General features: G+C 38.4%; 1 protein-coding gene across 6 annotated transcripts in view; it reads right to left on the reverse strand.

Annotated features, from left to right (window-relative positions):
- The window catches only part of TFAP2B (transcription factor AP-2 beta), a 77,396-nt gene extending 58,852 nt beyond the window's left edge, over nucleotides 1–18,544 (reverse strand). The window contains exons 1-5 of one of the 6 annotated variants that reach the window (XM_075126355.1): nucleotides 18,249–18,544; nucleotides 17,238–17,443; nucleotides 13,868–13,894; nucleotides 12,367–12,825; nucleotides 7,479–7,539 (exon numbers count right to left, since the gene is read on the reverse strand). In XM_075126355.1, coding sequence (XP_074982456.1) covers nucleotides 7,479–7,539; nucleotides 12,367–12,825; nucleotides 13,868–13,894; nucleotides 17,238–17,318 — 628 coding nt within the window. In that variant the 5' untranslated portion in view covers nucleotides 17,319–17,443; nucleotides 18,249–18,544. Of the gene's footprint in view, nucleotides 1–7,478; nucleotides 7,540–12,366; nucleotides 12,826–12,904; nucleotides 13,171–13,867; nucleotides 13,895–17,237; nucleotides 17,444–18,248 lie in introns of those variants that run through there. The other 5 variants (XM_048845750.2, XM_048845749.2, XM_048845748.2 and 2 more) reach the window with 5 other exon arrangements.
- Nucleotides 18,545–21,800: the final 3,256 nt, after the last annotated feature.

Consider the following 21,800-nt stretch of genomic DNA (forward strand, 5'->3'; position numbering starts at 1 on the left):
CAATTTAAAAAAAAAAAACAACCTATGTATATTATAAATGTATTTTAAGTGTATTTCTCCCTAAATTATTTGTTTGTAAGCCCTGTGATGCAGGCGTTATATCTTCTTGTGTAATGGACAGCTCCTGGCACATTGCTGGATTACAAGAATATTAATACTCCTCTTTCTGACACTTCTACTAGTAACAATGATAACAAGTAGGAATACATCTAATGAAGTCAAAGGAGTTACTGGTTTAAGTGAGAATCGGAACTACAGAATGCAGCAAGGAAAGGATTACTTTATTATCGTTTGGGGCTTTTATTAAGACAGGCTTTTGCAACATAATTCGCACAATTATTTTTCTCCTAAAAAGGTGCATTAGAAAATAGTCTGATATCGGATTGTTTAGCATGTTATGTAACAAACAGAAAAAAGTGGGACGATTCAGTTTCTAAATAAAACTGGTCTGATTACAGCAACATAAATACATCAGGGGATTTTTTTAAAAAAAAGTTTGCCCCCTCACTAGTACCAGAAAAAGTAGTTAATTTCTTTGAGAAACAAATAAGATAGCTTTAGGGAAAACCGAAGGACTTATTCTAATTCTTATAACAAACACCTATTTTGCTAAACTAAAAATGAAAGCAATCCCCTCCTGATACGAATTTTGTTTACCAAGCAACTTCAAGAGCTTGTTCATAATTGTGTGCAACTGTTATGATTTACAGCAGGTGCTCCACTCAATCAACCAATCGCTTTAATTTATAGACAGCGTCGCTGCATTTGCCCCGTTGTTTCATTTCTGCAAGTAATTGATAACAAACCGTACTTAAGGTATGTTTTATGCAGGAGTTAATAAGAGCTGACAGCTGCTACTGCTGCTTCCTTTTGGAATCACTGCAGCCTCATTTCCGCATAGAACGTGTGTTCCTAAACTCTAGCTTTGCTGGTGGTAGTCTAGGGGGCATATTTTACAGAGAAGACTAATTGATTACACACCCCTGTACAGCAGATTCTCCTTTGCAATATCGCATTGCCAGGCAATCAATTGCAAAACCAATTTTGCAAGTAATAGGTTCTCCTACACAAATACGCCAGCTATTTAGGTACTTCTAATACATGTCAGTTAAATCATAAAACCCTATTTATTTGCAACATGTCTGGAGAATCAACCCATTGGAGTTGGGGGGATATTTAAGTCCTCTGGGGCTGCTGAACAATAAGATAGGAGATCCTAATACCTTAACAAGTGCTAACACCTGGGCAACTACCAATTGTATGGCCTCAATGTATGCAAGAGACAAAACAGGGTTTCGCTGTTATTATAAATTATTTCCTACCGCCAGGCCGGGATCTCACAATAAAAGCTCTATAACAGCGAAAACCCCAAACGCATGTAGATTTCATATATACATATTGCTTCAAATAGACTGTATATGGTCTCGGATGTAAACAAGTTATTTTGAGTGGCTTTACTGGAGGGGATCAGAAACTGAAACGGATTCCCGTTTCGTATTATTCTGAGTAAGACAATGTATACATCTTCGAAAGGACGTTTCCAGCTTCTCAACTCTAGCCCGTCACATAACTTGAAATTGGCACAAAAACAGTTGTAAAAGAGGGACAGAAGCCCGATGTGGTTTTTCCATTGCTATTAATAGGAATGTTGTCATTGACTCCACAGATCAGTCAGATCCTTTGGTTTTAGGATGCTTTAGGGGTATATGTTTTAAAAACAAAAACCCGCTCCGCTCCCCTCCCCTTTGCGCTCCATTTTTCAGTAAGATGTTTTGCAGAGTCACTCAAGTGCCCCCATCAAGACAAAATCGAGTTCTTTTGAAAATAAATGAACATACACATGCTTTGAAATAACTAATCCTTTAAAGGACCACTAACAACTGAAATCATTTCACTTTACAATTTTCTCCACGCCAACAAACACACACAAAGGTTTTGCTACACCTTTCCAGTACCTATATTTAGTGACTAGTTTATCAGGTCACTGTCCAGTGAACTGAGAAATTAAACAAGAGACAACAGTCCTAAGAAAATTTGATCTTCGTCTAAACTCACAACAGAGACAGCTGAACACATGATATGTTTAAATATATCTCGCCCAATTTGCTTTGCCCTTTTTGGAGCATTTATTACATTAGTTAACCTTTGCAATATGGTTTTAACATGTTCCCTATATTTTTTTCGTGCAAATTTATTTTGATAAGCAAGTTAGTCCTCTTTCCTGCTATGCTTTGCAAACTTCTGCTACTGTTCTTTACAATAACTGTACAAAAGGGACTAGGTATTCATCAAGATCACTTGAATATAATAATTCTAAACACATTTAGGGGTCTTACAAGCCTGTGAGAGCATATCTATTGCAATTTCATAGCTTCAGAGATATGTAGTCCAATCTATACTCTATCTTTTTAAAATTACCTACCACTTCTAAAAAAGTGAGTTTACCATGGAATGGATTAATTATCGATCTCTATCCTTACAACTATATTAGAACTATTACCAGAGATAATATAAGGTTGAGATTTTAGGTTTTATGTGTAAAACGACTGCTAATGCATTTATTTAAACAATTATCCACTTTATTCCCTGGCGTATTTTTACCTACGTCTATGTGTTTTCCAAATCTGCTTTTATGCGTCATAATAATTGTCCAGAGAAGGACACAACACATGCAAACACAAGTTTCTGCCTACTTCTTGCATGTTTTGCTTTGTCCAATTGATGCTGATCTTCTTGTCACTTTCACAAAATAGTTTTCTCCCAAACTCTTTTGCGTGTGTCTCCTTTCCCATTGTCCCTCAAAACCTCCCCTGGACTCCTCCATCTTTGGAAAATAAAAGTGATTCTCCTGGTTCTTTAGGCCCCATTGTCATTTCCCCTTCCATTTCTCTTCAGCTTATCAATAAACCGAGAGAGCAACAGTAGCCGCTTGATTTGTTAGTAATTATGAGCATACTGTTCCTGCAAACGGAATCTCTAGATGAGTGAGAACGCTTTAAAACGACAGCAGGAAATGGTAAGGAAATGGAGCATGGCAAAACTCAGCGTGAAGCTTTCAGTTCTTTACATGTTTACTATTTTCTGTGCATACATTAAGGCTTAGTCTTTTTACATTTCTCTGTTGGGTTGCTCTACACAACTTGCGTGGCAATGCGAAAGCAGCATTTCACCCACACACCCACACATACGGATTAAATTAATAAATGGGGTTTAAGTATTCAACATTGTTCCAGCACCGTCATTTATATTGCAAGACAAAGACAAAAACATGGTTTAAAGAAATACTGGTCTTTAATCATCTACACTGGGCAACAAATACTAGTATAATATTAACATTTTGTCTACAGATCTCTAAGTATTAACTGGGTTGGGAACTAGCCTTCGTTAGAAAGGTTTATGTCCATCATAACAGTCAATGGTTCGGTAGCGGGTGATTTGGTTTGGCGTTGTAGGTAAACTTAGAAACCCGATAATATATATACTACCCCCTTACACTGAGACTCGATCCTTGTTTATAAACCAAGCAATCTATCTATCTATCGTGTATTCACGAGCCGATTGCAAGAGTTCGACTCCACCACCGCTCCTTGCATCTGAAGCTAGGAGTTAATTTCACAGTGAAATCTATTACCCCGAAATTGTTTCCCATTAAAGTAAACGCGATAATAAAAGACAGTTGGTGTTCCAGGAAAAGAACCAAAAATAAATAAATAAACCTAGGCAAATTCTGTATGTTACATTTCCACAGATTCAACAACTCGATCACCTAAAAAGCTGTAACCAGATATCCTGGTTTTTAGTTAATCATTTATTGCTGGCCACTTCAGGAAGGGGGGGGGGGGGATCTTATCCTGTTTGAAGTGAACTGTAGCTCACGAAAGCTTATGCTCAAATAAATTGGTTAGTCTCTAAGGTGCCACAAGTCCTCCTTTTCTTTTTATTGAGGGAGTCACTTTTTTAAAGGGTTAAAAGGCTCCTTTTGTGTGATTCTTGAGGGGGGGCGCTTAGAGCGTCTTTGCACTATGTTAACATATTCAGTTTAAAATAGCGTTTGGTGCTTGTGTGTGTGTGTACACGCAGAACATTTATAGAAATAGTTTAAAGAAAACACATCAGGATACTTTTAAGGTCACCGACTATGCCCCCAAAGTCACAAACATTGAACTTTGGACTCCGGCCACGCGAGATTTTGAAAGAGGGCAACTTATTTTGTCATAGATTGTGCCAAACAAATTACAACTGAGCTGCTGACAAGGGGACCTGCCACAGCCTTCTTTACACACCGAAAACCTCCCCTTGATTTCAGCAGGAACCTGGGTGACAGTGAAAGTGAGGATAAACCCAAATAATATGTAGCGGATCACTCCTTAAAACTGAGATAAATCTAATATTAATACTCTTGATGATCATCATCATAGTCATTTATCTAGGCTTCCTCCCTTTCCTTTCCGCCACGCCAATCTTAATGGAACTAAGAGTTAAGAATGATTTTTTAATGTCTCGTTGGATTTTTAGACTGTTAATGTACCGCGTCCTTCTCATTATTACTTTATTGATTGCTCATTGACCAGACCCCTTCAAATCGTATTAGCCACCCTCTGCCAGTTTAGATTAGGAGAGTTTAAAAAGCACCTTTCATTATTTCGCCACCGCTACCATCACCCCCACAGTAGAGTAGGGTTTGGCAGCTTAATGCGCTCTCTAATGGGGCAGCTAAGAGACGAGGGGCCACGGTCCCTGCCTATTGCATTAATAGCTCAAAGGGGGCTAATACAGAAAATTAGCCTTAAACGAGCTCTGGAGATCTCCAAATGAAAGAGCCATTTATCACGCTGGCTACCTTCACTCCACTCGTTTGCTCTCTCTACTGGGAACAACTCATTTCCTCTTAACTAAATTACTTCAGAAATGTCAAGTAAGCCCAGATAGCAAACATAACAGGAGTGTGTGTGTGTGTAATCTATTGTGTGGGATCAACACGGATGATAAATTGAACAGTTCAAGACGATGATGATTATATTATTTTTACAAGGCTTTCTTCAAATTTTAGGCAAGCTTTCTAAAGCTGTAGGTAGATAGATAGATGACCATCGTTACCTCCATGACACTCAAAGATCATAAAAATGTAGGCACTTATATCCGAGAGGATGGATGAGATATTTGTGTTAATAATTTAGTTCTATATCCTATCCGTGACACTTAATTTTTATGAGAACGTTTTAAACAGTAAAGTAACCTCTTTGGAAACAGGCAAATCCTTCAACCTTCCTCCTGTCCAGATTCCATTTGTCATCAAGTGTACTTTACTGGTAATAGTCAAGAAGAAAATCTATCTATCTATCTATCACCTGCCAGCAAGAATGATCTGCGGGTCTTTGATAACTTATTCTTATTTCAAAGTACATTCCTATGGCTGCAAAGTGTTGGACCGCAGCAAAACTCACACCGAACCCTTTCCATTTTGCACCTTCTATCAGTCTGATCCAATATCGTCAGCCACAGATATGGCCCCATGTGTCTCTTCTCCTCTACCAGTGTTCAAAGAAAAACTTAACTCTCAAAATTACACTAAAAGTTCAATAAAGCACAGCATTAATTCTAAGGGGGAAAAATAACACCCCTATGCCTTCTTTCCGAGAAAATGTCGGTATCTTTTTACTGATATGATTTTAAAAGTGTGTATTTATACTTTTAAATAGAGATGTTATCACTCTAAGTGTCTTCTGATATAGACTAAGGTTAAGCATACACCTGTGGGTTCAGATGTGTGCACACGTTCACATACACACTAGAATTATCAGCATCTTCTGATCTCTGTCTCTCTCTCTATATATATAATATAATTGTAAGTATCATTAGACGTGCTTAACTGCTTGACACTGACTGCCTTTACAGCTACAATCACTGTGTGTTGACACCAAATGTTCCTGCTACCCTTTTCATTTGGAAAAAAAAAAACACAAAAACCTGTTTTGAGGAAGGGGTCACATACAATACATGACAGTGTTCTGCACAGAACAAAATACAAAATGTACTTATGAGGCAACGAAAATACGAAGGCAGATCAACGTTGAAAAGAAGGCTCTCAGCCACAAATCAACCACCAATTAATCGAGAAGACCCAAGAGAAAACATTGCGTAGGAGCGAGCGAGAGAGAAAGAGACAGATAGATATAGCGAGCGCATACATTCGCAAACCGATACGTTACACACCTAAACCCACAGGCTGATAATCCATGTGAACTGAAAAGCTCAGAGCAGTTCTTTTTCTCAGAGCAAGACAATTCACTGTTTCCCACAAAACCCTACGTTCTTCCACCACCAATCATAAATTATGTTGCCAAAAGAGCTTCAGGTTTTCATCCACCCGTCTCCAAAGTTATGATTGCTCGAATTGACATAATTACATTTTTTAAGGAAACAAACGATTGAAATACCCTCACCCTGCCTTGAATTCGTATTCCATCAACACTCTTACGTTCTTTTCTTAATATTCTAGAACCTCATCCCTATTAAAGTATCGGTTTCATGTGTATTAGATGAAGAATAAACCACTGAAGATAAGTGCTGTTGCTAGTAAACATAAGGGCCAGCATTGCTAAGCGTCAGCTCTAGTATTTAAAACTGAATCTAGAAATAGAAATTCCTTGGATAATTAAAGATAGCTCTCCCTAAATGTGCAGTGTGAGAGCTGTTTAATGTCTATCAGCATAACCCATACTAATAGCCCTGCATCTTCAAGTGACTGTCAGAGAAATGTAAAAAAATTAAGCAGCTGCAACACGCCCAAAATGAGTTATTGTAATTACATTTAATTAGTTTAATTAGTTAATTATTTTGCTTACAGCTGTACGAGAGACTACAAACATTTGTTAATATCACATTCCCTTTACCAGTATGGGGTGATTCTGCAGTTACACTAAATCATGTATGCATATGCAGAATGGTTTTTCAAATGGGCATGTTGGAGGGGAAGGTTGTATTTCCATAAGCATGTGTTTCTTCCCTCCCCCCCCCCCCCCGCCCAACACATTTGGCACGATTAGAAAACGCATAAAAGCCACACATGGAATCAGACAATTCTTAAGAGTTACACAGTGCAGATCAAGAACTACTAGAGGTGAAAAGTTAAGGTATATCTGAGAAAACTATTTTATAGTATGTGGTGCCATGTTTACACCAATATCAAAATAGGAATTGTTGGCAAATTCAAAACTTGTTGGCTGGTTACTTATTTTAAATCAGTTGGCAACAATTAAATAAATATTTAAGATAAAATGTAATTATCTAACTCCTAGACAAGAAAATACTCGTTCCTTTTAGCTCCTCTATCTATCTATCTATCTCCACACACCCCATCTACCTATCTCCCATGCGTGTTTGTTTTCCGGGTAAACTAATTGCCTCAAAGTAAAATTATATCAGGAAGGCATTGCTACACAGTATAAGTTGGTCAAGCTTGTTGGAATAATCCATACCTTTTTTAATGACAGACTGGTCCAATAAGTTCATACCGCTGTTATTGGCATCTTCAACTGACTGTGAATATAAAAACATCACTATTCAAATTGACTGGATATTAAAGAATGGCGTACATAAATCATGTCATTCCAAACTGGAGTTTCGGTTATTTCCATTTATATTAATTCACTGGGGGAAGAAAGGTTTATTAGTATTATTGTTATTATTCCCCCAAATCGACATGGAAATGAAATTGTTCCAAATTATATGGTCTTATAATAAAAAAGAGGTGTGAAGCATATGGGGTGCAATAGTATTTTTGTTATCTTATAAAACATAGATATTACATAGTCTTTTTTGCATTCAATAAAGCTTTATATTTCTTTCTTTGAAAATTTGGTAATTTGGTAACGTCTCCAAGATCTAGTACCTAAATGAACACGATTAAGGACAACTTCTTTTTTTATTATTATTATGATTATGTTTTGACCCTGCTGCAGCTTGATAACTCAAGGGCCATTTACTTTTTATATAGGAAGGTTTACATTATAGACTTGTAATTACAGTTTGAGCAATTCAGAGTGGAGTGCAACACCCACATAGTATAGGGAACAAACACAGATTAACAGCTCGCAAGGTTTGGTTACAAGTTAGAAGTGTGTGTGAGAGAGAGAGAGATGGGGGGAAGGGAATTACACAGAGACAAAATATAAGAGCTATTAAATCGATTGTCTAGAAAAGTCACTCAATCTCTCTCCTCAACCTGTCTACTTTCACCCTGGTTAGAAGCACACCTGTTATTATGGCATTAACTTCTTTAGCAGGAAAACAAACAAAGATGGTTACACTGTAGCAGGGGCAAATGTTAGGTATTATTTCTTAATATAAATGGTCTGATACAGAATCCCTCCTCAATGAGCAACAACAACCATCGGAGAGAACAGAGGTGACGAAAGAACCATTTTTAATAGATTTCAATAAGTGGTTCAGTTTTGTGGTCAGTTCTAAACTGCGGGTGTAGATAGATAGATAGATAGATGGATGATGGGTGTATAGATAGACAGACCGACAGACAGACAGATAGATGGCTTTGGATTTGGTTTGGTTTTTTCCCCAAAGACACATTAAACACCTTTAAGTCATGGAATTCTCCTCTTATTCTAACTTTATCTTTCTAAGTAGTGTCTTAGTTTATCATAAACAAGAGCTTATGTAAATATCTTTCTATTCTCAGGAGACCCCATCTAAGGTGGGATATGAGTTAGGAGAAAATTATATTTTCAACTGCACATCCAAAGTGTGATGGAACAATAAACAATATTTCCTTGGATTCCTTTCCCTCTTGACTCCAGCCTCCCAATTACCCCCCCTCCCCGGTTCCTTTTGTCTTTTTTTTTTTTTTTTTTACTCCCCCTTAATCGATAGGCCACGTACCTACAGGGTATCACAGAAAATAATTGGGGAAAATATCAAATACAATTAGAAGGTCCTTCCTTTTTTCTCTTTCTCCTTTAGCAGCTTCTACTGTCTTCAACGAGACAGAGGAAGATGGACAAATTGTGCAGCTTGATGGAGAGCATCATTTTGCAACACGATGCTATAAAAATGGAGGCAAATATTAAGCGCCATCTTTCTTTCCTTTTTTAACCTCACCTTATCTCGATATTGCCTGGCTATGTTATACCTATATGTATGTGTATGCACGCCACTCCCTTCATCAGCAACGTGGGTTAGTTGTTGCAGTTAATGAGAAGACTCTTGTCTGATTTTCTATCTAATTACGCCCCCCTGCTGGGTTTTTGTACAGGATATTCGCGCAGCATGCTGGCAGTTAATAGTCACAGAGAGGATCGTAAAGATTTAATTAGGACTGCATGCGGAAACGTGGAAAAACAACTCAGACTTTTAATTACTAGACTTCTTTAGTTAAAAGTGATACCAGGGGTTACTTTATAAGAGACTCGGGTGTTTTGGTGCAACTTAACTTTCAGTCTCCCTAGCTTGCATACACAGGCGGGGATTGGGGCTGGGGGGTGGGGGGAGTGGAGGAAGGGAAGGAATAGAGGTTGTAATGGGGGAGGTGATGAGTTTCCAGCATAAATTTAGCAAATCTGGAGATGTATTTTTGCAAATAAACTTGATAGCACTGACCCGTTCTAAACATCATCTCCTTACCCAGCAGCTATAAAATAACTGAAATATAACCCACAGAATTTGTCATTTATTTTGCAAACTCTGGATGTATATGCGTGTGTGTCTGTGTGTGTGTGTGTGTGTGTGTGGGGGGGGTGTTAGTTGCATTTCTTTCCTGTAGCTTTGGCTATAATAATGAATGAGTTCCCATCAGGTACAAAAGGTGCAGATCCCCTAATCAGTGAGGAATAAGGATGAAACTGCAATGGCTATTTTAATTCATTTTTTCTACTGCGGGAGGCATATTTGTTTTCAATGTGAAGATACTTTCTTTCTCTGTGCATATTTGTTGGTAGTAAATTGCAGATTGTAAACCTAATTCGTCGCAAAGGACAGCAGTGTGCTTACAATAGCAGAACCCTATGTTACAACCACTTAATTATGTTCCTGGACAACGGATTGCACATGGCCTGGACTTTATATCATATCCTCATTTTCTCTCTCTCTTTCCCTCTCTCTCTCTCTCCCTGCCAACTAAACACAAATTTATGAAATCTATTTAATCAGATGGTGTAAGGAAAAAAAAACTTTACTCAAAAAATAAAACTTTGTAAGTAAACCCCCCTGAATAATACTTTTTTTCCCCCATAAGGCATAGAAAGTAGGTGTATTTATCGGCTAAACCGGATTTTTTTTACCTGTCCTAGAAAAAAAGTCCATATTAAGAATCACATATTAAGAAAACCGCCCACTTAACCTGGCTTGCAAACACAGATGGAAAATAATAGAAAATGCCTGTCAATAAATACAATCCCATCACCCCCTCTGTGCCTATTTATACTAATTTGTCGATGAGCACTTTCATCTTCATAAATTATCTCTTGGAATATTTTTGTTTTCAGTTTGAGATCCGACCTTTAAAAATAAGTACCTGCCTCATTCTTCCAGTGCACTCTCCTTCATAAAAATTATGCACAGAATTCCAGAGATAGATTCCTGCACGGAAATACCCTGTCTGCAACGCCCCTTTAGCTATTTGGATGAGTAATTCAGCTACAACACAAGCTAAACTAGCTCCTGCATACCTTAGGCTATGGATATATTATGTTGTTTAGAAAATGACCATGCGACATGCCCCTTATTTTTATTCAGTACTTTGCGCCTTATTGAATCAGCAGGGACGTTTAATAGAAGGGTTCGTTTTGCTTTAAAAAATGCTTGAATAGGAATAACTGTATCCATTCTCTACCTATCTATAACAGAAGCACAACGAGTGAACCAGCTAATTATGTCGTTTTCTTTTGGCTTTGTAAATGACAATGCACTCATATTTTCTACACCTTTTTGGTACTAGATATAGAGAGATAAGGGATCCTATTCTGTTGTCCTTACTCAGGCAACACCCCCATTGCCAGTTTTGCCTGAATAAGGAATGTAGGATGAGCCCCATGAAGCCTGTTCATATAGCTCAGGGAGTCCGCGTAGGTCTTACAATTACAGTTTTAAATCCGTGCAATCCGATGCTCCGACTGCCATCGAGTTCAGAGGGAGCAGTAAACAAATACCAAGGAAAGCCTTTTCCATGATCATCGCAAACCTTACCGCACAAGGGTACAGGGGCGTGCGAGTCTTTAAAGTGACACCCGAGCAAATTACATTTGCAATTCTCCCTTTCCACGGATTGTATTTTCAGCAGTCTTGCATTTTTAAAGCGGGGCAATAGTAGGTCTTCTGTCTAATAAACCAATTACTCCTCATGCTTGTTTGGTACTTTTATGTTGAACAGGGTGGAAGCCCATTTATTTTAGTGAGGCATTTCATTTTAGTGAGTTCTTTATTCTCCTTTTTGCAGATCCCTCCCTTGCTATTTTTAAAAATCCGATCAAGACTTTTAAATATCCACAACGGCAACAAAAAAGCAGGAAAAACAACAATACCAGCAACCATCAACCCTCGTGTAAAATGTGGGCCGAAAATCATGCATCCACCTACTGAGGGAGCTCTGCGCTAATAAGATCTGAACCGAGCCATTTTGAGTGAAATTGTTATGGGGCTTTTGTTTTAAAGAAATAGCCTGTGATGACTTTGGCTGGGGAGTGAGAGAGCTAGGAAATATTGTACCTCAAGGCCCATGAAACTCCATTGTTTCCTAAAGGATGGAACAGAACAATGATATATGATGTTGATATAGATAGAAAGAGAATACACACACACACACTATTTAAAAACAGTGCTCGGTGCAATCCTTTTATATATCCTTGATCCTATACACGGGGGGGGGGGTTGGTTTTGTTTTTTCCTAACTGGTAGTAATTTTTTAAATTTGTTATTCTGAAAGATCTCACTGAAATCCCCAAACTGCAAAGAGCTGGTTGGGAGACCCATATTTCACATGGCTTAATATCTGAAATAAGAAAAGCTTCCATAAACTTTATGCCTTTTCAAAATGCCTAGATTATTCAGAAACGCCTTTCTTTCTTTCTTTCTTTCTTTCTTTCTTTCTTAGTTCATTATTGTAGCTTTCATCTTGTTAATGTAAATTGTGAGGTGTGAGAGAGAAAGAAAGACAGAAAGACAGAAAGAAAGAAAGAAAGAAAGAAAGATTATTTTTAAGAAAAATATAAGTCGGGAACGACACAGAAGAGGCAGGGGGGAGGTCCTTCCGTTGTCTAATTGCTATGATTCATAATTGATCATTGTTGACTATGTGTCTCCCAGCTGCTAAGACTTCTTCAGGCTCCCTGGCAGTAGGAAGGAGCAGGAACGCCTTACCTGCACGTCCTCCATCCCTGGGTGTCCGATGCCATGCAGAGAAAGGCTGTCTCCCATGCCGGAATCCAGGCCATGGTGTGCCGAGTGAAGGAGAACATCTGGCCGCCTCACTGAGTGGTAGTCCCGCCTGGGGTCCAGTCCCGAGAGCTGAGGCAAGGCGGCCCGAGGCTGGGGCAGCAGTGAGCCGGCTTCTGATCCCACCTCTTGCCTCTGCCTTTGTCCCCAAGGGTGTTGCTGGGGTTGATGCAAGGGGTTTAGGGAGTAAGGGTCATTGACATGGGAGTACGGGTCCTGGCTTTGGTGGTAAGGAAGAGGCTGGTAGGGGGGTGGGAAGTAAGGCGGCTGGAAATCCGAGGACGGGGTGTGAGACAACGGCGGGGCGCTGGAATAGGGTCCCTGGGAGACAGAGCCCAGCTGGGACAATCTGGAGCTGTGGCTGGGGACTCCATCATGCCGGTCCTAAAAACAAAAATGGGAAAGGAATAAAAAAAAAAAAAAAGGAAAGAAAAAAAGAGGAAATGAAAAACAAATCACTCACCGCAAGATAAAATAAAATATGCATTTAACTTGACCCCTTAAATCGAAATAGTCCAGCATTTTCCTGTCCTGATCATGTAAGTTTCCAAGAACAAGCGAGAAGGGGGAGGTGGGAGAGACATATACTAAAATGTCATAATTTAAAATGCCGGAGTGGCGCTCTCTGTTTATGTGCAGTCAGTTTGTGGGGCTTTGATCCATTCTCTGGCTGCCTAGCACCCCTCCAAACTACAGCGTATAAAGTTTTCACACATCTATTCACTCCCCTTTCACCACTAAACGCTGGTTAAAAAAAAATCACCCACTCATTCTGCCTGGGAAGGTCAGAAGAAATGTTGTCATAGTCGGAGGACAAGGAGAGGGTGAAAATAAATTTAAAATGTGTCTTTATGTCAAGTCAGCCCTCTGGGATTTTTTTTTTAAAATAAATACATATATAAAAACATTAAAAATCCGTCCTGAACAAATCCAGCCACTGTGATTTCTGCAGCAACTTCGAATGTATTTTATCCCTTTCAAATATTATTATACTCCAAAGGGTGGGGGCGATGGGGACATTAAAATAGTAATTAAAAGTCTTGCTGTGTGTATTGGGGGGGGGGGGATGTGAAAGTCTTCAGAGAAAGTGTGGGAGAGGAGTTTTGTCCAACTCCATCCTAGCTGAGGCTGCAAGGCTAAAGTAAACAAGAAAACATCTAGTCCACAAAGTGGTGTCCAAATCCCCACCAGCGATGGCAAAAAAAAAAAAAAAAAAAAAGTTTTCCTCTTCCCCCCCAGCTCAAACCAAGAACACACAATGCAAAAAGGAGAAGCAGCTGCAAGCCTCCTCCAATTATTGTGCTAAATTACCAAGCCAAAGGCGTTCAAGAGAGAGAGGGGGGGGGGAGAGGGAGCGAGAGCGAGAGAGAGAGAGAGAAAGAGAGAGAGAACATGCAATTCTGGTACAACATGGATCCAAACTCACCATGGCGGAATAGGTGTGGACTAACATCTGGAAATAAAAAAAAGTCTTGTAACAGCTACAAATAAAAGAGTGGTGCTGATAATAATAATTGTAATAATAGGAGAAAAATATCAAGGAGCTCGGCAAAGGGACGTGTTGGACACAGGAGAACAGCTTGAGGTATTTCCAAGTCTAGCCATCAAAAATCATCATAAAAAATTAGCCAGTGAGCCCCCCCCCGCAAAAAAAAAAAAAAGAGAGAGAGAGATTGGAAACCTATGTAGACATCTATGATTCCCCCCTCCCCCCTCTGGTTTTATTTATTTATTTTTTTTATTTTTTTTATTTCCCTTTGAGCTTCCAGATGCAATCCTCTTCAACCCAAGGCTAGGCTGAGACTGCTCCGATGCCCCTTCCTCCCTGTCCTCCCCTACGCCGCCTCATAATAATTGATATTCATGACTATTAATATTACACGACTACTTTAAAGGGAGAATGCAGGACCAAATGGAGCGTGAAGCTTGCAGCCAGCTCGAGAGCTCCCCTACCATTGTAAATGACGTTCATTCAGTGGAGAATTACTAGATGTAATCAGACGAGGGGGGCTGGCAGAAGCCGAGTTGGGGGAGAGAGGGAGAAGGTCCGGGTGGGGGGGAAGTTTAGCAAGGAAAAGACATAACTTCAATTAACTCAGGCGGAGGAAGAAGTGTAAACTAGACACTGCTGGTTTGGAGCAAGGAAGTGCTATGGAGCAATACTGGAGGCTAAGAAAAAAAATCATATTTCCTTCTTTTACATTTAATTATGCATCCAGATAGGAGAATCCGATTGCCTTTGGTGCTTTTGTTCATATTATATAGTTGTAAACTTATAACGGGGGAGGGGTGAGCCTTCCTGATCCTCTCTTCAAAAATAAATATAGAAACTATTCAGCCACTATAATGTGTTTGTTTAGAGCGGCAATTAAGGACTTTGACTGAATGTTGTAGATCGCATTTATTTATAAAAGCAAAATATCTCAAACGTACAAATAAATCAGTGTTAAGTCGGGTTCCATTTAATTCTCCATGCTAATTTGCCCCCTAACTATGCCAAAAATGCGCCCAGTTTTCACCCAGATGTAAAATTTATGCAATGAATTTTAAAGGATACTAAATTTATAGTTTCTAGGCAAAGCCAGGGGCAATATAAAAACCCTTTTGATGTTTCAGGAACCCGTTCGACTGGCCTGCCTGCCATTTCTGTTAAAGTTCAACTTACGTTCCCTCCTAAAGAGACCCACACTTCCCAGAACGAGTTCCTCTCCCACTTTTGTTTTAAGAACATATCAATTTAAGTAGATAGGGGTTTTTTAGACCATACTATTAACTATAAATCAGAGAGACAGAGAGAGAGAGAGAGCGAGACAGAGAGATTTTTTTAAAAACCCTGGAAAGTTTCTATCTATCTATCTATCTATCTATCTATCTATCTATCTATCTATCTACTACACGATTCTAGGGAAAGTAGTAGGATGGATATTTTTTGTTAACTCTAGGCATTACAGAATCACTTCCCAAGCATCACAAACTCAGAGTATATCATGTTTCAAGACAAAACACAAACAAAATGCACCCCACTGCTAAATCCCCTGCATCCAACATAAAATAAACCTACAAGTATGAATAAAATTTAAAGCAGGCAAAGAGCCTTAAATGTGTCCTCTGGCAGAAAAGAAAAAAGAGTCCAGAGACATATCTACCTCTGGATGGCTGTTATTGTGAAGGGCAGATCATGGCTTTCCACTTGATCAGTATTTGCTTAAGGAAAAGCAGGACTGGGATGGGGGGGCTGTTCGAAGGGGACAGAGCTGTGCCCACGCCGATACTAATTCTGCATATGCTGGATTTTGCGAGCGTTCAGTTGATAATTAGCCTGACGGGAGCTTTTGAGAGTTGAGACATTCCTTCTAACGGGAAGACAGCTCCCCGCCAGGATCATAGGACTGCTTAGAGAGCGCACACGGAATCGTATTCACTACTGTGAGGCACTTTGATAACCTTTGTACACTTTATCTCGATCACTTCATTTTATGAAACACTTCCTACAGATTAACACGTCCCTTCAAGTGATCTTTCTTTCTTTCTTTCTTTCTTTCTTTCTTTCTTTCTTTCTTTCTTTCTTTCTTTCTTTCTTTCTTTCTTTCTTTCTTTCTTTCTTTCTTTCTTTCTTTCTTTCTCCTTCAGATCTCTGGATTAAATATTAACTCACTTCCAGAATTAAGTCCTTAAAGGCTCTGACTTTTGACCAGCCGGCCCGTGACATGGTATCCACTCCATAGACTGCAGGGAACAGGGCTCCTTCTTTTGGACAAACACACTCCACACAGACTTTACTGCTAAAACAATCAATCGGCACCGTATCCTGCCGTTTGGAACGAGTTCTGTTATCGCAACAAACTCCACTGTACTGAAATTGAAGGGGGACCCTTCTTAACATCTCCTTAGCAAAAGTGCTGCTCACATTTGCAAAGTAACCCCCCTCCCAAAATAAAAAATAATAATTAAAAAAAGCGAGCGGGACAATACAGACGGCTTTTCCCTACACGTCTTTTTCCTTTCTGCGAAAATGTAGTCCCTGTTTAACTTAAAAGAACCAAATGGACTGAGCATACTTAAAAGAAAACAAAACAAACAAACAAAAAAACAGGTCACGAAGCAGTAGAAAATTAGCAAATGTTTTACATTTTTGCTTTTGAGCCTCAAAAATCAAACCCTTCTGAATAATCCATACAACTTTCACTGTTCTCTGACTGTATCTATGTAGCTACCTCTGACTATATATGTGTCTATGTGTGTATAGACACTGATGTATGTATATATTTCAGTGTATTTATAAAAAAAACACACACAGATGCATCTTATAAGGAAGGCACAACAAGAAAAACAACAACCTCGGGTTGCTCTAAGATTGAGGCTGAAAATAGGGGGAAAAAAACCAAACCAAAACCCACAAATGTATCAAAGCATAGGATTACAAGATTGTGTTTCCTTTCTTAAGCTTTTTTTCTTGACATTTGTCCGCGTCTAATGGAATTATGTTTAATTGGAGATCTAAAAATCAAACTTTTGCCTTTAAGTTGCTTTATCCCAACCCCCAGATCGTTTCGCTGATGTTTTAAATCTCATCAAACAGCTTAAAAAAAAAAAAGCTGAATAGAAAAAAAAGCAAATAAAGAAGCATATGAACATTTATTCTGGGTTTCCTGAATGTACATGTGTGTTATCTATATAGCTCTCCATATGTATGTACCTATCTATAGATGTATTGTATAAACGTACATATAAACATGTAGATGTATATTTATATACTGCAAACATATCTCTCACACACATGCATATTATATACTCACCTCATAGATATCTTCATACTTGACATTTTCAACCAGTTTCCAGAGCATGATCGCAGGCTGTTCTCTAGGAGGTGAGTGCATTCATGTGAAGAGCAGATGTCTGGATTCTCAGTACTTCTCTGTCTGTAATGATCCATCTATAATTGGAAATGGGGGACAGACAGCAAATCCGACGTTCCTCTTCCATCGCAACTTATATCTGTTGTCTGAAACAATAGGCTGCAGAAGTAAACCTCAATCGGATAGTAAAAACATTATTGGTTATATATATGCACACACAGACATCACATATGTATATATATATATATAATCTCACAAGTATACATATACAGACATATATACATCTAGATATAGTCGGATATGTACACATAAGCATACAAATACATGCATACAAATAGATATATATGCATTCATATGTATAGATCACACTGTGTGTGTGTATATATATATATATACACTTACATGAACACACATATTCATATACTGTGAAACTCCACGATACACACAAGTTTATCGTTGTGTGTATCATAATATATGAATATGAGTGTGTTACTCAACAACACACACACATATACACCCACTTATTAATAATATCCATTATTCTCTCCACTGTGTGTGTTTATACACAGCAGACAGAAGAGTGGATATTTGTATATCCTTATTTATACTAAAATACAGACTATTTTGCCTCTATGAGAAACGATGCACCATTTGCAATGAGATATTATGTTTCCCTCCACATACTCTGTTTTTACGTACATGTCCAGAAATTCTCTCTCGTATGCAGTAAAACACAGAAGCGGAGACTTGGACATTAAAGCGGAAGGAGCAAATCTAAAGTAAAAGCTTTTCATCTGGAATCCCTGTACTCATGGCTTAAGCAAGATAGTTCATAACTTGGGACATTTTCTCGGCACAGCGTAGATCTTAGCATATCCCGAACACCTTTCTAAGAGCTAGTCGCTACTTTCAAAAGACACTAACACCATGAAGTTATATTTGTGCTTTTACATGTCTCCGTTGATCTGGGGCGTTGGAACACAGCTATCCTTGATGTGCCCCGGCAAACATTCGTTTGCATTGTCCATTTTTAGTATTGCCAAGACACGAGCAGTTATTAAGGGCAAGGAGAGACCATCTCTTGCTTTGAAAGAAAACAACTGCGCTTTCCAGTGAACTAATGGGTAAGGCAAGGAGGTGATTCTAACGTCAGGGTCCTATCTGTGGAACTGCAGGGCGTCCGTAATGTCCCTAAAAAGAAAAGGAGTACTTGTGGCACCTTAGAGACTACCCCCATGAGGAATATATATATATAGTCCTTGGGACTTTTTAATCTCCTAGAAATCGGGATCGATTTAAATCTAGGAGTGAGGAGACTTAATAAGCAGAGGCTCCGATTTTTCATCCCCGCAAATTGAACTAGAAAGTGCAAATTCGTCTTTCTTCTCTCTCCCTTCCCAATTCCCTCCCCCACCCACCATACACCCCATTTCCAAGCATGCATTTCCACTGGAAGCTCAACCCACAAAGGGGAAGAAACAAATAGCAGATAGTTATTATAAGAGGAGCAGGGCAATTTTTGTGGTGGGAAGTTATTAAAGCAGATAAGAGGGATTCTCAGCAAAGATTGTCTTGTTACCCATTGCTGCGTGGGGCTGCCAAAGAGGACTTCGGTTGGTTCGAGAGAGACGCCCGTCCCAAGCAGTAGTACAAATAGGATATTGAAAAGGGAAATTTACATGTGTTGTTCGCATGTAGGCTTACACATTATGTTACACTCACGCACACACAAGCGATACGGTTCTGCCTGTAGTGAGCAATAATTCCGATTAAAACAAATATCAGCTAAAGGGACACTTTGCCACCGTTTCGCTGAAGTCTCCGGATCATGCTCGAAAGGGCTGGTTCCGCAGAGTGACTCTGGTTGATGGCCTATTTGTGCGTTATTACGAGTTACAACTGAATAGCAGGGGAGATTATGTAAGTGCCACGTATCAGAAAACAGAGTAATCACACACAAAAAGATAAAATCGAGATATCGACCAATGCTGCTCCACGACAACAAAATGTTTTAGACTGTGCGCCCGGGTTCACAAGTCACAGATTTATTAGGACTCTCATGAACAAAACGCAATCGAGCCATGTGTCCGATGAACATTTTGAAAACGATTTGATTGATCAAGGATCTGTTTTTCCCCCTGTGGAGTTTATTTCTGCTTGGTGTGGTCATTCAAAATAGAATTCTATTATTTTATATTGTATTATTATATTATGTTATCTAAAATGTATAATAAGCTTCATATTAAAGACGTTAGACGTATAATAATAATTAATCAATATAAATATGCAGGTTACATTTTAAAATGTTTAGCGTTGGTGTTAAAACCATTTTAATATTCATTTTGAAATTAATGCAAACAAATAGTTTCACGTCAAACTACTCAGAATTGTTGGAACTGATCAAATGATGTAATTTCAATATAATATTTGTTATGTCTTGTTCTTCAGGACCATATTTGAAAGAGGGAATACATATTTTAAAAAGTAGGTAATCAACATGGGATAAAAATGTCCATAGCTAAATCTCACCGTTATTACGATTAAAATCTAAGCAAATTGTTTCAAACTGACCACATCTGAAAAATCCTGCATATTTTAATACGGAGCTTTAAAATCCCTTTGAAATCCATCATTGAACGGGGTAGCAGCGCCCTCTGTTGGGATTTTGGTTAACACACTAACTCTTGACGATAGAGTTTAAAAGCTTGTTAGTTCTTGTGATTCTTGCCGTCTACAACTTCAACTACAACTGTGATTCTTACTGTTTACCGTCCACAACTAAGAGTGACAAATAGCTAACGCTTTTCAGGTCTAGAAATTAGTACAGATATCTCTTCTTCTGTTGAACGCTTTTACAAAATAATAAATGAAATAAGTCAAAATGCACTGTCCATAGTTTTATCCTTTCACAGTCAAGTAACAATGGTTCTTTTATACTATCTTTTAAATGTAGTGTGTATAAAAATACAAAATAAGTAATACTGTCTATTTACCCAAGTTAATAACTCTTCCCCCAATCAACATAATCTGTTGTTACTTTGTCAAAAAGTAAGGCAATACTACATTATTTCAACAAGTATTCTATTTTAACTCCCATTTTATCTATCTATCTATCTATCTATCTATCTATCTATCTATCTATCTATCTATCTATCTATCTATCTATCTATCTATCTATCTATCTATCTAATAAGCTTGCATCCATTCTCTATATTTTGAAGCCAGAATGGACCTTTATAATAACAACTCTCTCTCTCCCGCCCTCCCCATGTATTATTGGCTACAGTTTAAAACTAAATCAATTTAGTGCAAGGCCCTCTGCTGGTAGCTGGAGGCTCTTATCCAAAGTGAATTTTATGACAACCATTTCTAACTGAAAATGCCTTTTATTCAGTAGGTCTCGGCACTATAAGTAGTTCTCTCTCTTTTTTCACACACAGACACAATTTCAGAATCCAGTCCTTCTTTTGCTCTCTTTAAACTTTACTCCTTTGGAAAAATGTGGAATTTTTACCCATGGTTAAGATTCAGATGACACAATTTATTTGCTTTTTTCACCTGAAATCTCTTTTGTTCTGATGCTAGGCCCTGTACCATTCAGCTCTCCCATCTATGAATAACACAATATACACATATTTTTAAATAGAAATTAAATCCAGTTTCTGATTTTATTCCTTTTAAATCCCTACTCTTCATTTATACTTCTCTGCATAGTGGGTAGTCTGCATAAATCATCAATGCTCCTTTCCCATGAAAAATAATCTTGAAGCTGCACCTGCTGTTAAGTGGCAGGAATGGTTTGGATCAAGCCCATAAACCCAAGTGACTACACAAAAGCATCAAACTTCCATTGAATCTTGCAATTTGTTAATGTTATTTGACTATCTTAAACGGAGGATCTTTCCTGAGGGGACTGATCCTAATGTGGATATTCGAATCTTCCATTGTTATTGATTGCAATTTCCATTTCCAGTAACCTCCCCCATAACCCCTCTCAGAATATCTGTTTAAAATTAGAGTGGAATCATTACAAGTTATTAAAATATACTAAGAAAATAATATAAATTCAAGTTCTCTTCATTTGGAGGTTGCATAACAGAGTCACTGCCCTGAATGTTAGACTGGCTAGAATTTGAAAGAGCAGTATATAGTGATTAAGTCAGTTCTCAATATGATCCTAGTCAGTCACCAGATTCATTAAAAAGGCTGTGACGGAAAAATGTACCAAAGATGACAGATTGTTAAGAGGTAGATATGGTCAACTTGGTAACCAACAGTACCTGTTTTTACCCCATCAAGGGAGGTGTCAGAGACTCCAGAAGTCCACTGGGAACTTCACTACTGTTAATGATTTTACAAGGAAGGTGCTCAGATTTTACAGTGATTGCAGTATAAAACCCTATGACAAACAAATAGAAAAAAAATGAAACTGTCACTTAAATAGTCACAAAACATAAATACACCTCTCTCTCTCTCTCTCTCTCTCTCTCTCTCTCTCTGTCT

This window comes from Caretta caretta, chromosome 3 (genome assembly GCF_965140235.1).
Source record: "Caretta caretta isolate rCarCar2 chromosome 3, rCarCar1.hap1, whole genome shotgun sequence".
NCBI classification, from domain to species: Eukaryota; Metazoa; Chordata; order Testudines; family Cheloniidae; genus Caretta; species Caretta caretta.